At 41.0% G+C, this 23,595-nt stretch overlaps 1 protein-coding gene across 8 annotated transcripts in view; it reads right to left on the bottom strand.

Moving 5' to 3' along the window:
• The window catches only part of ZDHHC14 (zinc finger DHHC-type palmitoyltransferase 14), a 58,910-nt gene extending 46,556 nt beyond the window's left edge, over positions 1–12,354 (bottom strand). For all 8 annotated transcript variants that reach the window (XM_033144070.1, XM_033144071.1, XM_033144064.1 and 5 more), the window contains exon 1: positions 11,048–12,354. In XM_033144070.1, the coding sequence (XP_032999961.1) occupies positions 11,048–11,301 (254 nt within the window). In that variant the 5' untranslated portion in view covers positions 11,302–12,354. The remainder of the gene's footprint in view (positions 1–11,047) is intronic.
• Positions 12,355–23,595: the final 11,241 nt, after the last annotated feature.

The raw sequence follows: 23,595 nt of genomic DNA, 5'->3' as shown, positions 1-23,595 counted from the left end.
GTAGACTGGCAATCTTGATGTGTGGCATTAGAAAGTGGTTACCTTTATTTATTAATTCAGTTTTATCAGCCACACAATAATAGAGTTGACTGTCCAGGCTGCATACAAAGTAAAAACATGTTAGAAACTACCATTACAATCAGATAAATTAGGAAGCAGCAATTAGGGAGCATCTGGATAAGTTCAAGAGAATTATCTTTTCAGAAATCCATTAAAATCCAAAGAAAATATTTTTTTAAATATAAATTACCAACGTTTTACAATTAGCTAATCCAATGGATGCTACAAACCCAGCATATCAAACAGATACACCCTCACTTTTGGCTTATGCTGTTTGTGTAAGTAAACAGTTCTGATGGTTTACTACTGAGAATGGGCCTCAAGAGTATCATTATATTGCTACCATATAGAACCTATGGTAGAGAAAACGATTGTCAGCCGTTTTCAAACTTGGGTTAGCTTTGACAGCCTGCCAATTTTTGAAGTCACTCCCTATGCTACGCATCCATGTTGCTCCTTGGGAGAAGGAGGCATTGTTCCTGCAGTAGCATTGAGCCTCAGAAGCATTAAGCAGCAGCGACTGCTTGCTGTTTCCAAGTGCTCTGAAGCTGAACATGAGGTGTGAGATGAGCCTCTGCCCATTCACTTGCTTTGAGCTGGCAGTGCTCCAGAGCTACCCTCATTCATTATCAAAGTGGACTCCAAGGGCTTGTACTACTGAATATGCATATCAGGAACACAATTCCTCCTTCCCTTGGAACTCTTAAAATGGCAAAGAGGAAGTCCTCCTTTGACCACTAAAGAGATATTGGGTGGGGGAGAAGAACTCTTTGGATCACAATTCTCACTCTCTTCAGGATGTCTAGTGGATGAAGTCTAGCCTGCACTGCTGAGAATATTCCCCAAAGGTCAAGAGTGACAAACACCTGCTTTGGTTTGGGGCATTCTGGGTCAGAATTGTTCTGACCTTGCTATTGTTTTGCAGAAGTACACTTGGCAATCTACCATGTGGCAGACCCTCTTCTTTCCTTCTCTTCTATCCTCAGTATAACACGGTCAGAGGTGGACTCTACATTTGGAAATTTAAAGATTGATATATATAATTTAAAAGAACTCATAGAACTGACCCCTCCTTCTACCCCCAAAATGCATCTTAACCCTATATGAGTCGGATGTAGCCATTCTGTTTATTTTAGCAGGAACTAATTACATGAGTTGAATGTTTATATCCAAAATAATATCAACTGCTTTCATATATGCTAAGAAAAACTTAAGTGCAATACACACTAACTATGATTTGCATTCCAGAGACTTATAGACAAATCATGGATTGTGTAGCTTCCCTCCTCCTCTGTCTTCAATCGGAATCCCCAGAGGCTATCCTGATCCCAAACCATGATCTGCAAGGACAGAACAGTATCCCAAACACGGTTTCTCAGTTCAAATGTAATTGCAAACCATCATTTGCTGAAACTGCTTTAAAAACCAACTTCAAGTTATGGTTCAAATGATTTTTGGTGCCACACATATGAATACCATCTGAATGATCTCACTAAAATGTGGATGCCATCTGAACTATCTCACTAAAAGGAATATAAAATAAAGCCTCCCTCTTGCACATTCTTAAAACACCAAAGAAACAAGACTCTGGGTACAGCATCAATGGACAGAGGAACACAAACACACATGCTAATGTCAGTAGCTCCACTCTACCTCCCCCCCCCCCGCTTTCCTCATTTGGTGTACACAGAAGGCTTGGAGTAACTGTTAATGTGAAGAAGAGTTCCCTACAAATTTCTAACATACTGCTTCCTCATTGGCCAACGGAAAAAAGGAAAAAGAAACAAGGCTCTAAAGAGTCCCAGGATGATTCCTCCACATATGAGCACTGCAGTCACATGCAAAGAAGGAATACAGAATATACCCCAAATGTTCAGACTGATGAAACATACAGCAGCTGAACACTACAAGTGTATGATTCATGATCATTTAATTTCTACAATCCTTTAAGGAATGGGGAGGGGGGATGAACTGCGCAGTTATTTCTAGAATTCAGAAAATCTCATAAATTTCTTCCCATGACCCTTTACTGACATTGCAGCCATGGTAAGCAACTCCCACACTGGTTGCTAATTCTCAAGAAGGCAATGTTATCTCGTTTCATAAAAATAATAATAATTGGGCTATACAGATTATCCTCAGGAACTACAGCAGCAATCCTATGTACACATACCTGGGTGTAAGTTCCACTAAGCACAGTAAGAATTATTTCTAAGTAAATATGCATGTACACACACATATATATGCACTACCTTAAGGGACTTAAGGCAGCTTACAAACAAGAACAGTTATTCATTCCTTACAAAAGAGGCGTTTGAACATACATTTCCTTTTATGGTTACTGAGTTGCTAATAAACAAGACAAAATTCAGGATTCTGAATGGCTACATCAGAATAGGAAATACATGCAGAGATTTCTATCAGAAAGTTACAGGTAGGTAGCTGTGTTGGTCTGCCATAGTCAAAACAAAATAAAAAATTCCTTCCAGTAGCACCTTAGAGACCTTAGTTGGTTTCTAAGGTGCTACTGGAAGGAATTTTTTATTTTCGATCAGAAAGCTTTTTATCCGCAAATCCAGTTATCCAATCATAAAGTCATGGCCAAACCTTGCTACACGCACGACTGATTCAGATATCTGAACAGCTCGAGTTTGCCCACTTGTTTGTGCTTTGCCAGTCAACCTCAGCCATTTTCAGGGAAGAAACCATGGAGTGGGAGAGATACCGGACAAATCAAGGAGCAATTCCCTCATAATGCTAAAGAGAATGGAACTTATAGCCTACCAGGTCTCCCCTGCAAAATGCCATCCCCTCATATATTTTCTATCTTTTCTTCAAGGTGGACTCCAAAACCACAACCCAATCCAACTGGGAGAATAACAGCCTTAGAAATGAGGCATTTGCCAGCAAGAGTTGCCTGGAATAGGAATGGTTAAGGGGCCTTCCTCCTTACCATCCAAGTGTCCCTCACCCATGCATTTGAATCATATCTGCAAAAATCTAGGGCTCAGGAGTACATCCTCAAGAAGATGAAAGTATCTTGACTGGGCTGCAGATCAGCGTGTTAATTTGCCCAGTTGCAATCCATGCAACAGCAAAGGCCCACCCCTTCATTACCTGTCATGCTTGGATGTCAGTGTGACAAGACTTAATTCTGCAAGTTTTCCTTCCTTGGGATTACTCACTGAGGAAGCAGGGCCCAGATATCCTTATTTGCTCCCTTTTAAAAATAAGTGTTCTTCTAAGCTGTGGACAAAAATGGAATTGACAGGAAATCTACCCTTTTTAAAAAATGTATTTTTATTAAATATTTTCTTGATTTACAAGAAATCTATCCTTTTTATGCTAGTTATATATGGAGAAGTTGATTAAGGTGTTTTTGTGACTGGTGCATGTGTATGTCTCCACAACAAATGTTAAGCATCTAGGAATCTAATGTATATTGCCAAGTATGAATCATTCTTATTTTAACATGGCTAATATGCCTAATACATTATGCATAAACAACATATGCCTAAATCTGAAACAACCTCATTGCCTGATATTTCTCTTTTCAGTTTTAATGTTGCGGATTAGAAATAATTCAAGATACTGATTTATAACACAAATTTTGCAATCAGCACAAATTGTTCCACAAAGCTTACATTATATGTGTTCCGGGGATGCAGTTACCTTGCACTTACCCAATCACTGATAGCAACATAAAATTAGTTTCATATACATAAGGATAAATAAAGCTGTGTCAGGCAACCATTGTAAGCTGTTTTAAATACTTCATTTATTAATGTGAACTGCGTCATGAGTCAATGACAGAAAGGTAGAATATAAACACTTTTCTCAACATACTACAGCTTGGCTTTGTATTTAAGTACCAGAATGGTACCCACAGGTGGCAAGAATTGCATGCCAGCAAGTGTATCCAGTTCCATGTAAAGTGAAGAGAGGTCTGGCAGTACAGGAATGGAGCACTCTCTCTCTCCTCTGTGCTCAGCACAGAAACCAATCAAGAGTGCAGAAGTGGGAATTGATATTATCCATCTCTCCTCTTCCAGCCCCCAGCAAACTAATGTTTTTTTGCAGGCTAGGAAATGTTGTACAGTACGCTTACTTATAAGACTTATGCAGTGAGATATTTATGCAGAAGTGCAAACTTTTGTGCAATACTGTAGTTTTACTTTGCAAATGCAATGTTCTCTTAGAACATGTATTAAAACAGCACTTTTGAGAGTTTAACACACATTTGCCCTCAGTTCCCTTTCACAAGATCCAACCATCATTTCCCAAGATCACCTACTTCTCTTATTCTGCTGCTTTCTATGCATGAACTGAGGGAGGGACACAGGCTTGCTTGTTCTCTGCTTACCACTTTGAGCTTAGCTGCCTTTTCTTTCTCTGTGATATCAGATCAGCTAATCACTACTAGGGGCTTCACTACCAAATTCATTTTGCACATTACAACAGGATTTCTATATCATTTCCAGAGAATGCAAATAACTTTATAAACAATTTTGTATCACTGGTCTAAAGTGCATAGCTTACTTCTGTATTAAAAATATCACCACAAATATTCTGCAACTCTAGGAAGAAAATAATAGTGTATGCCGATGTTGCAGCTCCCTCCCCTCCCCCCAGATCTTTTCAAGATGAAGATGTACTTTTCTAGGAGCACAGAACCACTGGGTAAGGAACAAAGATATGGCAGTATCCAATGCTAATGTACAGTATGTCTCTACTAACGTCTCAAACAGTAAATAAAGGCATGTTTGAGCATATGCTATAAAATATTCACACCGTAGTTGTTTCCATTACAAGAAAGTGTCATTAAAATGTACTGTTTTTTCTTTACTGTATGTAGTAAAAAAGGTAGTCTAGAAATCACGTATTTATAGAACATCAATGGGGTTTTATTTCAAAATGACATAATGACTGTATCTTTACAGTCTTTACTTTTAAGTAAAGTATCTTTACTTTTAAGATACTGGCATGGTTCAGACCATGGCCTTGTGATGTAGTGGCCTGCAGTTCTCATGCAACTTCATAGGTCTTTTCTGACGCCTGCTGTGAATCCCTTAACATGCCTTCCACCTACCATCACATGTTATTGCTTGGAGGCTGATGAGAGCAAAATTGCAATGAAGAAGGAAACAGTCATCTGTGTGTGCCTTCCTCCCTAAGTAAAACATGCTCCTCTCAGCCAACCAAACAGTTATTTGGCAGGGTGGGGGAAGCACAATCTCTATCTGTTGGAGTGGAGTCTGCCCTTCTCTGTCCCGGTAGGAAGCAGCTGAAAATGAGAACTTCACATGTTTTCAGGAGCTTTCTGTATGTTAGGCAGAGATCCTCAGGAGACGTACAGATATCTGAAGGGGTGGAAATGTTCCCTTCCCCCATTAACTTCCTTCCAGGAGTGATTCTTAAGATCTACCCATTTGTTTGCCATTAGGTCGTTTCTTCCAGATCAGCAACCATTTGTTTTTATATAACAAGCTTAACTTGTTACGATATCCAAGATTTCGGTCTTCCTGACCTGCCCACCTTCTTATTAAGGCTGGCAAACTCTGACATGAATATTCAGTATTTTTACTGGCCCCTATAAACTTTCTCAAAAATTAGCTGTCACATTATCAGGCATATTCAAATCTTGTGTGGCAGAGGGGAAACTAATTACATATTTGGTTCTGCATCCTGAATTTATATATAATTAGTTAATTGGTACTATTAACAGAATTACAAATTGTGTTGTAGATAGTATGCTTTAATAACTATTCAACCATAAAATGAAGAAGGCCATGCATATGAATCATTTTTGTGCCAGTTTTGTGTATTTGCATATACACAAGGTATCTTTTAAATTAAATATTTCAATATTCCATACTCAAGCACTTCATGTAATAATAGCTCAAGATGCTGATTCCTCATGCTGTTGCTAAGGGCAGAGCAAAAGACTATTGTTTCTGACTGAATCTTCTGGGACATACCCATTCTACTAGAGCACGAGACACACACAAAAAAAAGAACTGCTTCAGAGCATTACATTTCTCTCTGCAGAATAAGAATATATGTTTTACATTGTGAGACAGATGCTTTGAGAGCCTTAAACTTAATAATACTAATTATTACATGTCCACAATTGTAAAACATATCTATCATATCCTATCAAAAAGAACGCTAACATCTGCTTGGTATGCTATATGGCAATATACTGTATATTCTGGCGTATAAGACTACTTTTTAATCCAGGAAAATCTTCTCAAAAGTTGGGGGTTGTCTTAATACGCCGGGAGGAGAATCTGCGGTTGAGTTGGGGGTCGTCTTATAAGCCCAGTCGTCTTATATGCCGGAAAATACGGTAATACCTCCTTGTAAGCCACTATAGCTATACATTTACACACAAATAGCGCTCAGGAGAATTTCCACCACATGCATGCACTTAAATTACAGCTGCCCAGCTTTTTGTATTTTGTATTAAAAATAAAGGGAAACACCTTCAGATTGTTTAATATTTAATATTAAATATTATTTAAGTAAATATTATTTAATAAAGTAAACCGGTAACAGATTATGCCAGTGTTAAATGGTGTCTCTTATGAAAAATTAGCAGCATGCGCCTGCACATCTGCTGCAAAAAGTTCTTGATAATAGCAAGCAGAGTGTACAAATACACAAAAACCTATGGAGTCTTGCAGAAGTATGTAGAATAGAAATGAGTTACTTATGTGATGTGTTTTGAGAAGATTTTAGATTCTGATATGCCTAATTCAAATAAAATTGCAGTTCAATAAATGACAGCCTATTAGGCTGATAAAAATAACTGCCAAACTTACGACATCAGATCAAAAGTAGAGCAACAGTGGTTTGCTTTCTGTATATAGGGCATTTGCAACAAATTGATTATCACATTATTATTGTCTCAAAACATGTTTTGTTCTTTAGCCATCAGGAAGAGGCAGAAATACCCAGAGCTGCTGTACCATTTTATTCTTATGCAGGTTACAGTATTTATAATCGACTTCACTTCTGATTAGCCTCTTTCAATACATGTCATACCCACTGACAGGTAAGGACAAGATCTAACATTTTGCTTTAGAACTTTTAAAGTGAATCCTGAAATAGTATGTTTCCATGCATTAGCAAACTCTCTGATGGATTCATGAAGATGTGAGTGGTTACTTAAAAGTAGAGGTATTTATTATTTTCCTGGTGAAATTTTCTCGTTAAAGAATTGCTATACTGAAAAAAATCCATTAGCTGCACCTCTCTGAAAGGTGCCCATTAGGATACCTGATGAGACTAAAAAAGGAAAATAAAGATAATAAAGCAGGATGAATAAAATGCTTCCAGCAGGTGAAATTGGCATGGTATCCATCCTCCTACTTTGTATGGGAACAATATGGTCTCCCAACAATAACACCCATTTACATGGACAAATGCTTCCAGTGCTGTATCACACATCATGTTTCTGCATCTATTTATGCAGATTTGCAGTTATGCTTCTCTATGGAACTCCTTCAACTTTTACAAATCAAAGATGATAACTTACCAAGTGTATATGAACAAGTGTATCTGGAGATGTAAGAAAGTCTAATTTCACCAAGAATCTCTTTCAGCCTCTATCTCTATGTCTTTCAGCCTTTGAAGATCAGATCAGCATCTAGTTCAGTGGTTCCCAATCTCTCCTTGCCCCCTGGCAACAGACAGCTTGAAAACTGCTGGTGGTCTTAGCAGACTACTTATATTTTTCTACATGCCATGGCAACTATAATGTTTTTAATGGTATTTTTATTGTTTCTTTCATTTCTAAAGTTGTATCTTATTGTATTGTAATTTGCATTTCATAGAATTTGAATTGTAATTCAATAAAATACAATATAAGAAATGAAAGAAACAATGAAGATACCTCTAAAAATAAATATGAAATTTTAATATGGACATGCCATGGACCACCTGAATGAAGTTCACATATCACTGGTGGTCCATGGATCACAAATCCCTTATCTAATTCATACCTTATATAAACTAACCAGAAACAGAAGAACACAGCTCTTTCTTTCAATGAAAAATGGATCCTGTAAACACACCATGTCTTCAGTGGCTCGACCCAAAACGTGCTCTTGTGGAAAAAATTGTCCCCAAGCACAAAAAATACTTTTAGTGCAATCATGTGTGTTTATACTCCAAAGTAGGCTCCACTGTTTTCCATGCATGGAAGAATGGATCACGACCCAGTTCAAAAAAAGCTTATCTGCTAAACATATTATCAAATAATGTTTTCCTCAGGATTCATAATTTACACAATTTCTCCATAGAATGCTAAACTGCATGTCTATTGGCAGAAAACATTTTTATGCACTGTGCGTTAAAAGGTCCACTTAAGAACATAAAGAGGGTCTCCTGGATCAGGCCAACAGTTCATCTTGTCCAGCACCCAGTTCTCACAGTGGCAAACCAGATATGTATAGGAAGCCCAAAATCAGGAACTGTGTGCAACAGCAATACTACATTTTCTTGCATCTTTCATAAATATTGACACTAAACTATTCTCAAGCTAACTAGCCTTCCATGAGCATACCGTATATACTTGAGTATAAGCCTAGTTTTTCAGCACACTTTTTGTGCTTTAAAAGCTGCCCTCGGCTTATACTCAAGTCAACCATTCCTTAAGAAGTGTACAAGAACGGTGGTTCTTTACTCTCCCCAGGCAGCTTGTTCCATTCCTGAACTGCTCACATAAATGCAAACTTTAGACCCCAGAAGGCAGAAAGCCTATCAGTTAAGGAAGTATTAAAACCCCACAGGTGCTCACTTTCCCTGGCTCCTGCTTAAACAGGACAGGATCCCAGCCTTCTCTGTATAACACAAGGGAACATTGCGCTGTGGGTTAAACCACAGAGCCCTATGGCTTGCCGATCAGAAGAATGGCGGTTCGAAACCCTGCGACGGGGTGAGCTCCACAGCAGCAAAGGAGGAAGAGGAAGGAGCAGCCCAAAGGGCTGCTTTGGGCTGCTCGTTCCTCCTCTACCACAGTGGCAAAGGTGAACCGGCTTATACTTGAGTCAATAAGCTTTCCCACATTTTTGTAGGGAAATTAGGTGCCTCGGCTTATATTTGGGTCGACTTATACTCGAGTATATAGGTAACTTTAAGACACCACAGCATAACTAGGCATGAGCCACAGAGGAAGCAATAAAGGGTGTGTACACTAGTGCTCCTTGATCACTTTCATCACACAGGCTTATTTACACGCTACTTCTTGCTCGGTTACAGCTTTTTTAAAAAATAATAATAATACCAAACTCACATAGTTGCAAATAATAGATGCTGTGGGGTGAGGAGAAGACTTTAAAGCTAACAAAGACTGAGCAAAGTCAGAAGCAATATCCTTCACCTCTCAAACAGGGAAGTGAGTAAGGTATTTATGATGAACAGGTGGGTTTATATTTTTAAAAATATTTTTCTTTTCTTTTTTTAAAGGAAGAATTGCCTAACAAAAAAAAGAAGGAAGTTTGAACAATAGCTGAGAAGAGGAATGTTGTGAAATGTCTAGTTAGCCTAATTATACAGAGTTTTCATTTTGGATGAGGTTTTAAAATTCATCTAACTAAACCAAGTGTTCACTGAGTGCTCACTGGAAGGACAGATCTTGAAGCTGAGGCTCCAATACTTTGGCCACCTCATGAGAAGAGAAGACTCCCTGGAAAAGACCGTGATGCTGGGAAAGATTGAGGGCACAAGGAGAAGGGGACAACAGAGGACAAGATGGTTGGACAGTGCTACCAACATGAGTCTGACCAAACTGCAAGAGGCAGTGGAAGACAGGAGTGCCTGGCGTGCTGTGGTCCATGGGGTCACGAAGAGTCGGACATGACTAAACAACTAAACAACAACAACAACTAAACCAAGCAGCAGCATAATGAACAGACCATGCTACCAGGTACAAACTGGAGTTCTACAGACTGCATCCACTGGCAGGCTAACAACTTGACACATACATACCTTTACACAGAGGACTTGATCAGAGAAAAAGGGAAATGTAGTTCATAGTTGGATGTACTCTAAATGTAAACACCTGGTTCCTTAATAGCCTGTTGCAAACATTTGACAAAGTAATCTAAAAATCATTCAGCTAGACTCAATAAGGTTCTTTAAAATTTCTTTTTAAAATGCAAGTATGTTCAGCTTAGCACAAGCTGTGTGAAAAAGTACAATCAAGTAATAGTTTTGAGAAATAAAAAGACAGGAATATCTAGTCTTCTCATTCATATGTAGCATCCCAAGTTGCTGGACATAAGGAAAGAATAGCCGTTTTAAATTCAGCTGTAGTGGAAAATAGTAGCAACCTCGGCTTCAAGGTCTCAACATAATGTAAACATAACTATATCAGTCATGATATAGGTTGTTGTTGTTGTTCAGTCGTGTCCGACTCTTCGTGACCCCATAGACCAGAGCACGCCAAGCACGCCTATCTTTCACTGCCTCCCGCAGTTTGACCAAACTCGTGCTAGTCGCTTTGAGAACACTGTCCAACCATCTTATCCTCTGTCGTCCCCTTCTCCTTGTGCCCTCCATCTTTCCCAACATCAGGGTCTTTTCTAGGGCAGTGTTTTTCAACCTTTTTTGGGCAAAGGCACACTTGTTTCATGAAAAAAATCACGAGGCACACCACCATTAGAAAATGTTAAAAAAATTAACTCTGTGCCTATATTGACTATATATAAAGTAATTTTTCAATTTTTCCCACGGCACACCAGGCAACATCTCGCGGCACACTAGTGTGCCGCGGAACAGTGGTTGAAAAACACTGTTCTAGGGAGTCTTCTCTTCTCATGAGGCGGCCAAAGTACTGGATATAGGTACATCTCACTTAATGCTTGCCTACAGACTACAAACCACCTTTGGTAATTATAGAACAGAATAGAAACAGACCTTTTTCAAAAAGCTGTATCATTATGGAAAGGGGGGAAAAAATGAAAACTTTAATGCCACTTACTCAAATGCGAAGAACAGTCCACTGGTAACCAAAATAAGAACAAGGGTCAGGTAGAAGACTCCAGTCTGACGAGCCATCATGATCCTTCCATCACAGAAGAACTTGTTTCTTCCAGGGAAAACTTCCCATTTTCTCTTGGCAGTTGTTTTCTTTTTCTTATGAGGAGACTCCATGGGAGAAGAGGAGCTGTGAGTGCTGATCTGACTGTATTCACAGTCTTTCATGGGCCCTCCTCCACCACCTCCTGGAGTCATCAAGGGGGAATAAGGAGGGGAGTAACCCCCAAAACACCTCTTGGGTAAGATGTTTCCTTGAAGCCACTTTTAGTACTTTAGTTTATTAGGGCATTATACAACACCCAGTTAACTGTTCAGTGTCCAAAGCTGTCATTACAGAAGTCATAAGTAGTCTATCCTTTCTTCACAATGAAATGAAACAGTTCAAAACAGTTCCTTAAAAGTGTGTAATCATAAAAAGGAAACGGGAACTAGAAACAGCTAAAATATAAATCAACTGTTGAAGAAATAGTGCTTTAAAAGGATTTTGAAGCATTGTTCCTTTTGTTTAACAAGCTGCTCCGTTTTTACATCAAATCCACATCCTTAAGCATGTCTTGGTTAAAAATGTTAAGAGTGTTTTGTAACTGAGTAGATTCCTTTCACATAAGTTTGTTAGGATCCTTTATGCAGTTCACTTTACAAAAATTAAAATTCCTATTAATTGTTCCAAACACATATATCCAAATCCAAAACCAGCAGTTGAGAAACCATCCATAATATCCAATTTTCTCCTAGATTCTAATTCACTGTAAGCTGCCTGTATTTTTTCTGGCCGTTGTTCTGAATGACAACAAAAGACTATTAGTTCCTCTTAGCTCTCACTATAGAAAAGGAAGTTTTCTGAACATGACAGAAATGTGGTGGTCAATATCCAACGCCAGGGGGAAAAATAATACATGACATTTTAAATGCCAGCCTTCATTTCTGTTTGCCAACAAATATCCAGTTCACCCTCTCTTTCCTCCAGAAAAAAACTTGATTTCAGGGGAAAGAGATGCAAATAAAATGTTTATATTATAAATCCCTTCTGCTTTCCTTCCTTCCGTCGCTCTTATTGAGACTTCCAGGCTTTTATATATGCAAATAAAGGAGTTGCTCTCTGAACCTCATTCCAGCTTCGATACAGGAATTAGCCAGTCAGATAGTGAAGCCATCCAAGATTCGTCTCCCGTTCCAGAAGGTATCGATCGGGCTGGCATCCCACCCACCTACCCCGCTCCCTTCAAACTGTCGTCGGACCTAAAGCTGTCCAAGACCACCTCACAACCCCAGCGCTGCCTTCCACTTGAACAGAGCCAGATGTCGAGAAAAAGAGCGGCGGGTGCTTCACTTTCCGCCTCCCACTCTATCTGGGTTTATTTATCCCCAGCAGCCAGACCAAGCAGAAGCAGCTTCCTGGTTCCCGCTTTTCATCGCCGGGAGCAGCGTGTGGGAGAGAAGCCACCCGAAAACAGCGCGCGGCGACGGCTCCCGCTTCCCCCTCGCCTTCCGACATCCACGCGCCCCCGTTCAAAAGCGATGGAGGCTGCTCGGCAAAGGCAGGCGAAAGGAGGGAGGGAAAGGAAGAGGGAGGCACGGTTATAAAATAGCCGCCCTCACACACGCTTCCCTCGGCGCCGTTTCTTCTTCTCCTGCTGCTGAGGGGAACCAGAAGTCACTTCGTTTACACGGGTCAGCAGCAGCAGCGAGAGATTTCTTTCGCTCGAACCGTTCCTGGAAGAAGCCTCCTCGCCTCGGGTTCACTGAGAGCCGCGGCAGAGCGAGCACCAGCCGCCAGAAGCCCCTCCTCGGGATTTGCTCTTCCGTTTCATGGCTGGAAGGCAGCGGAGAACTCTGCCCGTTGAGCGTCCGCCTCACGGGGCTCCCTCTCGGCCAGGGAAGGTCGCCCAGTTCTGCCTGCGCGCCTCGCCGGCTCCTCCGGTGCCTTCGCCAGGCAAGGCGGGCAGCCTTTGTTCGCCTCGCTCGGTCTCCCCGCCTCGTCCTCCGCCGCCCACAAGCCACGCAGCGGCAGCGGCAGAGCGCCGAGGTCGCTTTCGGTCTCTCAGGGTCTCTTCTCCCCGCCGTCTCCCAGCCCGCTTTCCTCTCAGCAGCCGGCGGCGATGCCTCCTCTCGCCAACCCCAAGCGGCGGCGGCGGGAACGGCCGGCTTGTGCTCCCGCTGCCCTTATTGTTTTCATTCTCTTCCTCCTCCAACCTCTCCCCCTGCCCTGTGCTGGGTCCCGGCTCCCGACCACGCGACGGCGCGAAAGCAGAGATTTCCCCGCCACCCTACAATGTTCTCCTGCCTCAAGAGGAAGAAGGCTCAAGGTCCAGCTCCCGCCTCCCTCCCTCCCTCTCCCACTCTCGAGCGCACGGCCTTCTGGGGAATGTAGTCCAATGTCTTCCTTCCGCGTGTGCCGGACTACATAGATGTTAAAACAAAAACAGCTTCTATAAGGGGAAGTTACAGGTGGGTAGTGTGTGTATCTGAAGAAGTGTGCATGCACACGAAAGCTCATACCAAGAACAAACTCAGTTGGTCTCTAAGGTGCTACTGGAAAGAATTTCCTATTTTGGTTCGTCTATAAGGGGAAGTGAGGTTAGTCGAAGAGGAAATGGGGAAGGACTACAAGTCCCAGGGTCTCCCCCCCTTTCCTCGCCCTCTATGATTGTCTGCTGATGTAAATAATCGCGAGGGCGGTGAATTCTGAGATAGGAACGGAAACGGAGGGAGTGCAGCAGCAGCAATTTAAAGAAAAAGGGAAGCGGGGTAGGAAGCAGAGGAGTTTTTTTTATATATATAAACAACTCAGCTGGAATATACATATTATAATGCTGTGTTACTATTAATGACGATATTGTAATAGATATAAAGATTATTATTTGCGTTCGCCTTCTGATGACTAGCATTTAATATGTTAGTTGGGGTCCTGGAAAAAATGGTGTGTGTGTTAAATTATTGGGATCCCCTCTCTTCCCGATAGCACAATTGTGCATAATGTTTATGCACAATTTGCATAGTGTGCATAACGTTTAACCCAATAATCAGTTCAGTAAGCAGTCCAATTGGGACCAGCCCACACAAGAGGCAAGGTGAGGTGACTGCCTCAGGTGGCAGAATCCACTAGGGCAGCAGATCTCTGTGTCAATCTTTCTCTCCCCACTTTGTTCCTGATGTAGATATTCCGTGGTGGGGAGCATGGCACCATTTTGAAGCCCTCCTCAGGTGCCAAAATGTCTCTGGCCAGACCTGAGTCCAGTCCTATCTATAGTGCATGCAATAAACCTATGGTCTCTCAACAGCCCCCTGGAGGAATCTGCTTCTCTAGCTTTGAACCCAAGCAGTGCAGTGCATCTTCAGGGTATGGGAGGGCATGGGGCAGGAAATGGGGGAATGTATGCCGTGAGGTGTATATATTCTGGCCCTAATCACCCTTCTAATCCAGGATGCTATAAGAAAAGTGCTTTCTGGTGGGGTCTTCTCCTTCCTCAGTGGACACCCCTCCTCCTGTCCTAGGCTTACCACAAGCAGATGCACTACTGTGCTGGGTGGCCGCAAGGCACCTGTCTCAGTAATTGCCTATACAGTGGTATCTCGGTTTTCGAACAGCTTACTTCATGAACTTGGAACCCGAATGCTGCAAAACCGGAAGTAGGTGTTCTGATTTTTGAACTTTTTCCGGAAGCCAAACGTGCTCCGTTTTGAGTTCCTGTGTTTCCCGTTGCATTGCTAATTTGCATCCCCCACTGTAATTCAAACCTTCTGTTTCCGATTGCAGTGTTCTAAGGTCATATTTAGAGCTTATATTTGGTGCTTTTGTTTTTGCTATTTATTTTGCATTTTTTTTTGTTTTGAGGCTTTTTCAGTTAATTTGTTTTGAGGCTTTTTCAGTTAATTAGTTTTGGTGACTGTGTGGATCCCAGTTTAGCTATTGATTGATTGATTGTGTGACTGCGGAAATGGATAAAAGCCCCACATTCAAACAATGACTATCATCAGTGCAGATAAGGAAAAATAATAATAATTTTAATTTTTATCATCTACAGTACTGTTTTATTTATTTTATAGTACAGTACATTGATTATTGCTTTCATTTTATGGATCAATGGTCTCGTTAGATAGTAAAATTCATGTTAAATTGCTCTTTTAGGGGTTGTTTTTAAGTCTGGAATGGATTAATCCGTTTTGCATTACTTTCTATGGGAAAGCGTGCCTTGGATTTGGAATGCTTTGGTTTTGGAACGGACTTCCAGAATGGATTAAGTTTGAGAACCAAGGTATCACTGTAATGCCCAGACATAGCATCACTATAGGGGCATTGCGTGTTATTTGAAACAGTGGCTTCCCAGCTGTCTGCTACTGCCACTTCATAAACCCAGGCCCTGGAAAGGGGCCAAATGGGAGACTCATAGCAGGCATAAGCAGCCGTGGACCCTGCCAGGGTCACCCAATGATGCCAGGTGCTGCTGCTGCCTGGCTTGCAGGGAGGAGGGGATTTACTAGGATCAGAGGGAAAGCGCTTTCTCCAATCCTGATTAATTCCCTCTTCCCCAGCTGCAAAGCAGGAAAAGCCCCAAGCAACCTAAAACATCCTGGAATGGGTATGAAACTAAGTTAAGGGGATATTTACCAAGAGTTTCCTGTTCTTTGACCCCAGTTCCCTTCTTGCAACTATTCCATTCTGTACAGGCAAGGGAACGTGGTAAAATATCCTCCATTTCATCCTGTGCTGCAAAATTTAGTACTAGATTAGCACCTTCCTATTCAGTTAGCCCTTTCCCCTTGAACTAAATGTTTTGCATCATGAGGGAATTACATAAGATATCCAGCCTAAAGTAAAATATTATGTGCTGTTTAAGTTCTAATTGAAATCTTGTTTCTTATCACACCTGTGGTGTGGTTGCTGGCAGACAACGTAGGAATTTACATATGACTCCTGTAGTGTATATAAGAGGTGTATCCTATGTATCAGCATTATTGCACAGAAAGTCTCTACACCAGTACTTAGAAACTCTACACCAGTGCTACAACTTCCTGCAGGCTGCCCACGTACCATGGAGATTTTCCATGTAAATAGCTCTGATCAGTGAACAGCTTCCCCCTATGTTTGGGCAGCTCTGCATGGAGGCACCACAACTATAGTGTGTGGGTAACTCAAATATTAATAGTATTAATGAATTCTCTGTAACCATTTAGTATTCTGTTGCTAGACTGCTTCTCTGCTCCAAATTGCTGCCCCCACTCCATTCCACAAGCTGCTATTTTGTAAATAAGAAACAGCATTAGGTATGCAAATGCAGTTAATTCCTTTTGTCCACAAGACTATTATTTACAGTCTATACTTGTAGCTTATTTATCTTGGCTTCAACAGGACATGATACAGGATTTCAAATAAGCTGATCCCATACAATTCCATTTCAATGCAATTAACTGTGTGTCTAGGGTGGGCTCTCTATTCATATACCTGTTTGTTTTTAGGCCACCTTTTCAGAGTTCAGAGTTGCTGAAAAATAAAATAATGAGAAGCATTTAAACAAAACAAAAATAGTAGAAACAATAAAAACAAAGACAGAAGACCTCAACAACTACCCAACAAAATTCCTGAACAGCTAAAATACGGTAAGTCAACTGAATCAGTGCATAGGAGTGCATCCTCAGATGTATTTTTCTTACAAGCTTGGTGATAATCCTCTCCACCACATTCCTGAAATTTACTTTGCCAACTTTGCAATGCTTTCCCTAACTTGATGCAATATTTAATATTTAATAAATATTAATAATAAACCATAAATGCACACGGGGTTTGTGTAGTTTACAGGGTTAAAAGATTGGGCTGCAAACCAGGCATTTCTACTTCTGCTGTAGATTCACTAGATGGCCTTAGGCAAGTAACTACACCTCAGTCGCCTCCTTCAATATGTATTATGGAGGGTAATAAAACTGACTGCAACTTACTAGATAATGCAGGTGTCTCCAACCTTTCTGGACCAGTGGATACATTCGGAGTTTTGAGCTAGTGTTTGGGTGGCAAAGTTTTTTGGGCCAAAGTTGTTGAGATTTTTTTTTGCAAAATCTAAAAGAAAAATAAGTTTTTGAGCTATTTTTAAGGAAATTCTATACAGACTGTTATTAAACGTGTGAAAATGACTTATCTCTTCTGTTCTCATCCACTGAGTCATATTTCTGGGCTTAAAGCAGCTCTTATCAGCTGAAGATATTCCTGGGAGAGCTTATCTGCTAAAGAAAAAAACAACTCTGGAACTGAATCACTTATGTGATTCAGAACGACAATTTATGTCAAATGGTACTGAGGAAAGCTTGCCAGAATAGGGCAGGATTGCTATTATTTGCTATTAAATTTTGTGGTGATAAAATTTATTGACTGGTGCTATAATATGATTGACCTAGTCAGCAAATTCCTAATCACTCTTATCCAGTTTGAAGTTCATCAAGAATCAACTGAGGAACACTGTCTCTCAGGAGCGCTTGGAATCTTCACACTGATGGCAACAGAAAGAGACATGCTTAGGCGCTTTGATTTCATTTTAATAGAATAATAGACAAGAGTTATAGAATGGAATCAATTCCTGTGACACCTGTAAGGCAAAAGAAACTAATTCCAATTGCTCCAAAAACTCAATCTGCCCTTCCCATTAGGCCCCATTTATCTAGCTGGCATAGGAAAAGGAAGCTTTTATAGGAAAAGGGGGTTATGTCTCTCTCCTTAAGGTGCCTGTGTGTGTTCTGTGTTGCAGCACACAAGAGGTTTAAGACAATAAAAATATAATAAGAAATCTGTACTGTATGGTATGGTATGGTATGGTATGGTATGGTATGGTATGGTATGGTATGGTATGGTATGGTATGGTATGGTATGTGTGTACTATGGACAATCAGGTCTCAAGGTTGGGGATTCTGAAAATTATAGGGTGAAGAAGAGAGAGGGGAACAGTAGGCTACAGTAATTTAGCACCAAGCTGGCAGAACAGGAAAACATGGAAGCTATGGAAACTAACTCAGCCACTGAACTGATTTTTTTAGTGTAATTATAATCTGAGTGGTGTCATCATAATAAAGGATGGCAATCCACTGCATAATTTGCTTTGTGATTTTTGAAAACAATATGGCTCTCTGCAAATATGGGATCATTCTCACTTGGTTTGTCACGGTTCCTTTTAATATACTAATGTAGCATATTTTCATTATATTGATTTTATTGCTGCTGTATTTCTGGAGGAAAGTATATAAGAGGAAATATAAGGCAGCAATTTCAATTTTTAACTTTCGGGGACACGCACACATATTGTATGGAACATTAACTCCACACAAACTAATAGTGATTAAATAAAATATGCTTGTTTTCAACCCATAAATGTTTATGCGCCTTATTTTAAATGTGCATTTAAAAAAAACCCAGAATCTTTTGATTCAGTTCAGATTGGTGATGGTGAAGTCATGGAAGCGATAGAAAATATTAATTAGATCTGGAAGCCACAAGAAGATATAGTGGATACCAAGTTGAGGAAGGTTGATATGGGGCAATTTTTTATATAAACTCTTCTTATTCTACCACAGACCACCTGAGAATGAGAGACAAATATTTTCTATATGACAATAAATATGCTTTGGGGCATAAAAGTGCAATATTATACTTTATCAGGCTATCATAAGCCTGTGAACTTTTCCACTTTCTTGCTTGGTCTTGGGAGTGACTTTGCTAACCAGTTTTATGAAATGACAGCTGCTTGTACAGGGTGAGTCTGTTAAAAGAGGCCCTGTGGAACATGTGTACTCTGTATCCATGGGGCCTCTTTTAAAGGACTCACCCTGTACTTTAAACCATTTTTAAAAAATGTTTATATAATAAAAAAAATCTGTTGTGTAAGCAAAAACAAGCCATCAGTTTATCCCGGCAACTATCTAATACATACTTCCTTTATCAAGAAGACCCTTTCTGCACAATCAGGATGAGTGCAAATTGTCTGTTTTACCTGTTTACCATACCGGCCTTTAAAGCAACTCTTTAGCATACAGTTAAAAGCACAAGAGGTTACAGGCTGTAATGGCTTAGCGTCACCCAGTAAATGAATACAATTTCAGTTACTTTAATTTCTGGGGCAGTCCAATTTCATGCTGCCATTCCAGCCTCTGGACCACAGTGACAGACGGATCCAAAGGAGGTGGATCCAAGCATCATATTGGGGGAATCTTATTCCGGATTCTCCACCTCAGCACAACGGTGAATAAGATCAAGATATAAGTGTTTAGATGTGCAGAAGGAAGAGGTTCTCTTACATTCTGCTCATTGTATTCTTATAACAGCCAGAGGGAAGCCTTGTAAATTCACTAGCAAGCCTACACAAAGTTCCACTAGCCCACCTGGCCATGCATACCAATTGTAATAATGTGTGGCACACTGATGGCCTGAAAGAAGAAAAAGAGCCAGCTATATTCCAGTTTCCATGTCTACAAAAAGTCATATAATTGTTTAACTCTTTGACATCTGATGGGAGGGCGCTCCACAAGGCAAGTGCAACTACTGCCTGGTTCGCTGTAGCTTCACTTCTTGCAATGAGGGAACCAGCCAGAAGATCCTTGGAGCTGGACTTCAGTGCCCGGGCTGAATGATGCGGGTGGAGATGCTCCTTCAGGTATACAGGGCTGAGTCCATTTAGGGCTTTAAAGCTCAGCACCAACACTTTGAATTGTTCTCGGAAATGTACTGGGAGCCAATGTAGATATTTCAGGACTGGAGTTATGTGGTCCCAGCAGCCACTCCCACATGACTTATAAATAGCCATTTACTTAGTCTGTAATAGGTTTGTTGATCTGTCTCTCTTCACACTTGGCAGTTTGCAGTGGAACAACATCATGTACTCAAAACCAACAAAGTACTGGTAGTCCTGCTCGTATCACTATAATAAATTTCAACAATTCAGGTCAGCATGAAACAGGAATAAATAGATATGGGTGGATCCACCAAGTTCTAATACAGCAAAGACTTATCAGCAAGTTGAGGCTGGTGCCTGTTTGCTAAAGGACAGGCATGCAAGTGAATACATTGGAGGTACGGTAATATACCTACTGTATCATCTTGCAGAGCACAAGGCTTAAGGAATTGCAACAGAAGTAATAAGAAAATTATATGCAACCCCTCCTTAGAAAAAGGATTCACAATCTGCTTCACATTGATCTTAGCCCCTTGCTTTTATTGAGAGTCCCTGCCAAGGAGCCTTACGCGGACATTAATTTTGCATATATCTTGGGAATTCAAGCCATTCCAATAGTGCAGAAGACTTGCTGGCTATTAAACTCATTGCTGGCTATTAAACTCATTAAAAAGACTGTGTGTTATATAAACATCTGATTTAGCTTGCACCTTGTGAATTAAAATTCTCACGTGAAACCAAATGCTGCCAGAGAAAATCAGAATAACATTATTCAGATCACACCGTTAACTCATGCAGCAAGGGTCATTTCATTAGACACAATGCCATCTACATAAACAAAGTAATATATCTCCAAACAAACTTGATGCCTTCTCAACAACAATAATTACAATCCAAGAATTACTAGGGAAAAAATATGGGTTCTCTATTCTCTAAACTTGCTGAATTAATTAATCTTATATTTGCATTAAACATCAGAAAAGAAAGCACATTCAAAGGATCAGAATTCTTTTGGCTCAGATCTTGAGATTTGTATATAGGTTCTATGCAATAAGTCCCTCTGAAAGCAACCTATGTGGCAACATCATAGACTAGAGGCACCAATCCATGGTTTGTGAACAAAATGTGCAGTTCATATTTGGCTTTGGGACTAAGGCAAGACTGTTCAGCCCCCCCAACTCCTGCAAGATAGGTCTCTGGGAATTTATCCTGCAATTGTGGAATACAGTACATTGCAAAAAAAAAAAAAAAAAAAAAAAATTTCCATACAGCCAGCTGACACGTTTCTACTTCATTTTACTGTGGTCCCACATACATCTGAGGATGTTTATATGGAGAACAGCAGCCAAACCAACTGTGTGAAATGTCCAATAGTAGCACAGAGACCAGGACACTGACTGACAATAAAGCTATCCACCCATATGAATAATTTGCAGGATCAAGGTCATTTAATTTAAAAAGTGGATTAACATCCATAGTGACTGAAAAGCCTCTCTCCATACAAGTAGTTTAGCAAGGGCAGCAACAGCTGTCAGGCTTCTGTTGCACAGTGCAGCCAATGTACCTTACTACCATTCTGATGTAGTAGCTAATGGCTACAGTCCTAAATGCATTTGAGCTGGCAGTCCTTGGCTGATTTCAATACAGCTCTGCTGGCAATGAATCTGTGTAGGAGCTGCAGCTTCCTTTGTCAGGTTCTATAAAGAATGTCAGCAAGTTATCAAGGCATGTTTTATGGTGACAATTAGATTGAAATTTGATGTTTTAGCTCTGATCCTCAGAGCACTCTGCTAGTTCAAGCTCTCTGAATTTCAGCAACCCATCACCAACCTGAGGCTAGACCAGTCCACAGAAGAGGCTCCTTTTCCTGGACATGACAGTACAACTACATAACGGCTATAGAATTAAAACCACTTTACATAGAAAATCAACTGACTGCTACACATACTTGAACACCAGAAAATCAATTGTCTATAGCCAATCCCTATATTACAAACACATCTGTTCGTACTCTTTGGACAGAGACTAACAACTTAATAATTTTTATTAGGCACTCCTCAAACTACAATACCTACCCAACACAGTGAAAAAATGTCAACAAGGTCAGAGTACAGTAGTACACAAGAACAATGTACTACAGGGCAGACCTAGTAGAGAAAACCATAGCCCACCATTTGTTGTCAAATGCCAGTGTGATGTAGTGGTTAAGAGTGGTAGACTCATAATCTAGTGAACTGGGTTCACGTCTCCACTCCTCCACATGCAGCTGCTGGGTGACCTTGGGCTAGTCACACTTCTCTGAAGTCTCTCAGCCTCACTCACCTCACAGAGTGTTTGTTGTGGGGGAGGAAGGGAAAAGAGAATGTTAGCCGCTTTGAGACTCTTTCGGGTAGTGATAAAGCGGGATATCAAATCCAAACTCTTCTTCTTCCAAGTTTCCAGCTGAAGCCAAATTTATCATCAGTGATGTACACACAGTCTATGCTGTAGAATTAACACTTCTCTCTCACAGGCCTTGGGTGGTAGGCCTGTACTTGCTTACAGACAGCCCCCCTCAAACCATCTACTTATCAGCAAAATGTGATCATACAACAGAGATATGGACACAGGATATAGTCCCCTGTGGCACACTATGATGCCGGTTCTTTATCCATGTCTACTCTGGTAACATAGTTACAAGCAGGCCTATGCAGAATGGGGTGGGTGGGTGGGGGGAGGCATGCAGTTGGGTACACTTGCTCCAGGCCTTGGAGGGTTAAGCTGGCCAGGGGCCCCACCAGGGACCTGCTGATCTTACACTATGTGCCAAGAATGCCGCATGCCTCTCAGCTGACTGGGGACCCTTGCCCTGGGCCTCAGACAAGCAATGCATGGGTCTGGTTATGGGTTCTACAGATGGCGACCACATGACAGGCATCCAATTAATGCATGACCACCAACGTGCGGGTTCTTTTGGACCCAGAATAGGCCAGGAAGGGTTTATGAGTGCTCCGCCGATGTGCGTGGGGGCCAAGAACGGAACCCCCACACAAAATGGTCACCGCCAGTAATAATGGCACCCACACCAAAGGTTCTTTCATTTATTCACTTTCCAATGCAATATATGTCATCAGAGTTCTGCTTTGGGAAGGATCAGTCACTTTATCAGAGGCACTTGCTAAGATAGCAATTGTGAGGCACTTACAATAACATACTATGTCAGAAGTAGCCCTGTGTGGTATGTGATTGTAGCTAAACAGTTTGATGCATTGTGAAGTGCTTGGCCGTAGCATTGCTGTGATATGCTTGGAGGCATCATGGAAGTGTGGGGTAGAGAAGTAATAAACACACAAATATCTTCATTTAGGCAAACTGATATATAATGTCTCCCTTAACTATAAATGGGAGATTATCAGCCACCAAACATACTCAAGAGTAGATCCATTAAAATCAATGGAATTAAGTGTGGAAGGTCATAGCTCAGAGGGAGAGCATCTGCCTTGCATACAGAATGTTCCAGGTTCCATCTGTGGCATTTTCAGGTAGGACTGGGAGAAACTCCTGCCTGAAACCTTGGAGAACTGCTTCAACTGGTTTGCCTCAGCTTCCTGCATTCCATTCAATGGGTCTACTCTGATGTTAGAGGGACATGGGTGGTGGCGCTGTGGTCTAAACCACAGAGCCTAGGGTTTGCCGATCAGAAGGTTGGTGGTTCGAATCCCCGCGACCGGGTGAGCTCCTGTTGCTCGGTCCCAGCTCCTGTCAACCTAGCAGTTCGAAAGCACGTCAAAGTGCAAGTAGATAAATAGGTAGCGCTCCGGCAGGAAGGTAAATGGCATTTCCATGCGCTGCTCTGGCTTTG

This window comes from Lacerta agilis, chromosome 3 (genome assembly GCF_009819535.1).
Source record: "Lacerta agilis isolate rLacAgi1 chromosome 3, rLacAgi1.pri, whole genome shotgun sequence".
NCBI lineage: Eukaryota > Metazoa > Chordata > Lepidosauria > Squamata > Lacertidae > Lacerta > Lacerta agilis.
The sequence above is the reverse complement of the archived record's forward strand: the minus strand, read 5'-3'. Positions and strand labels throughout refer to the sequence as shown.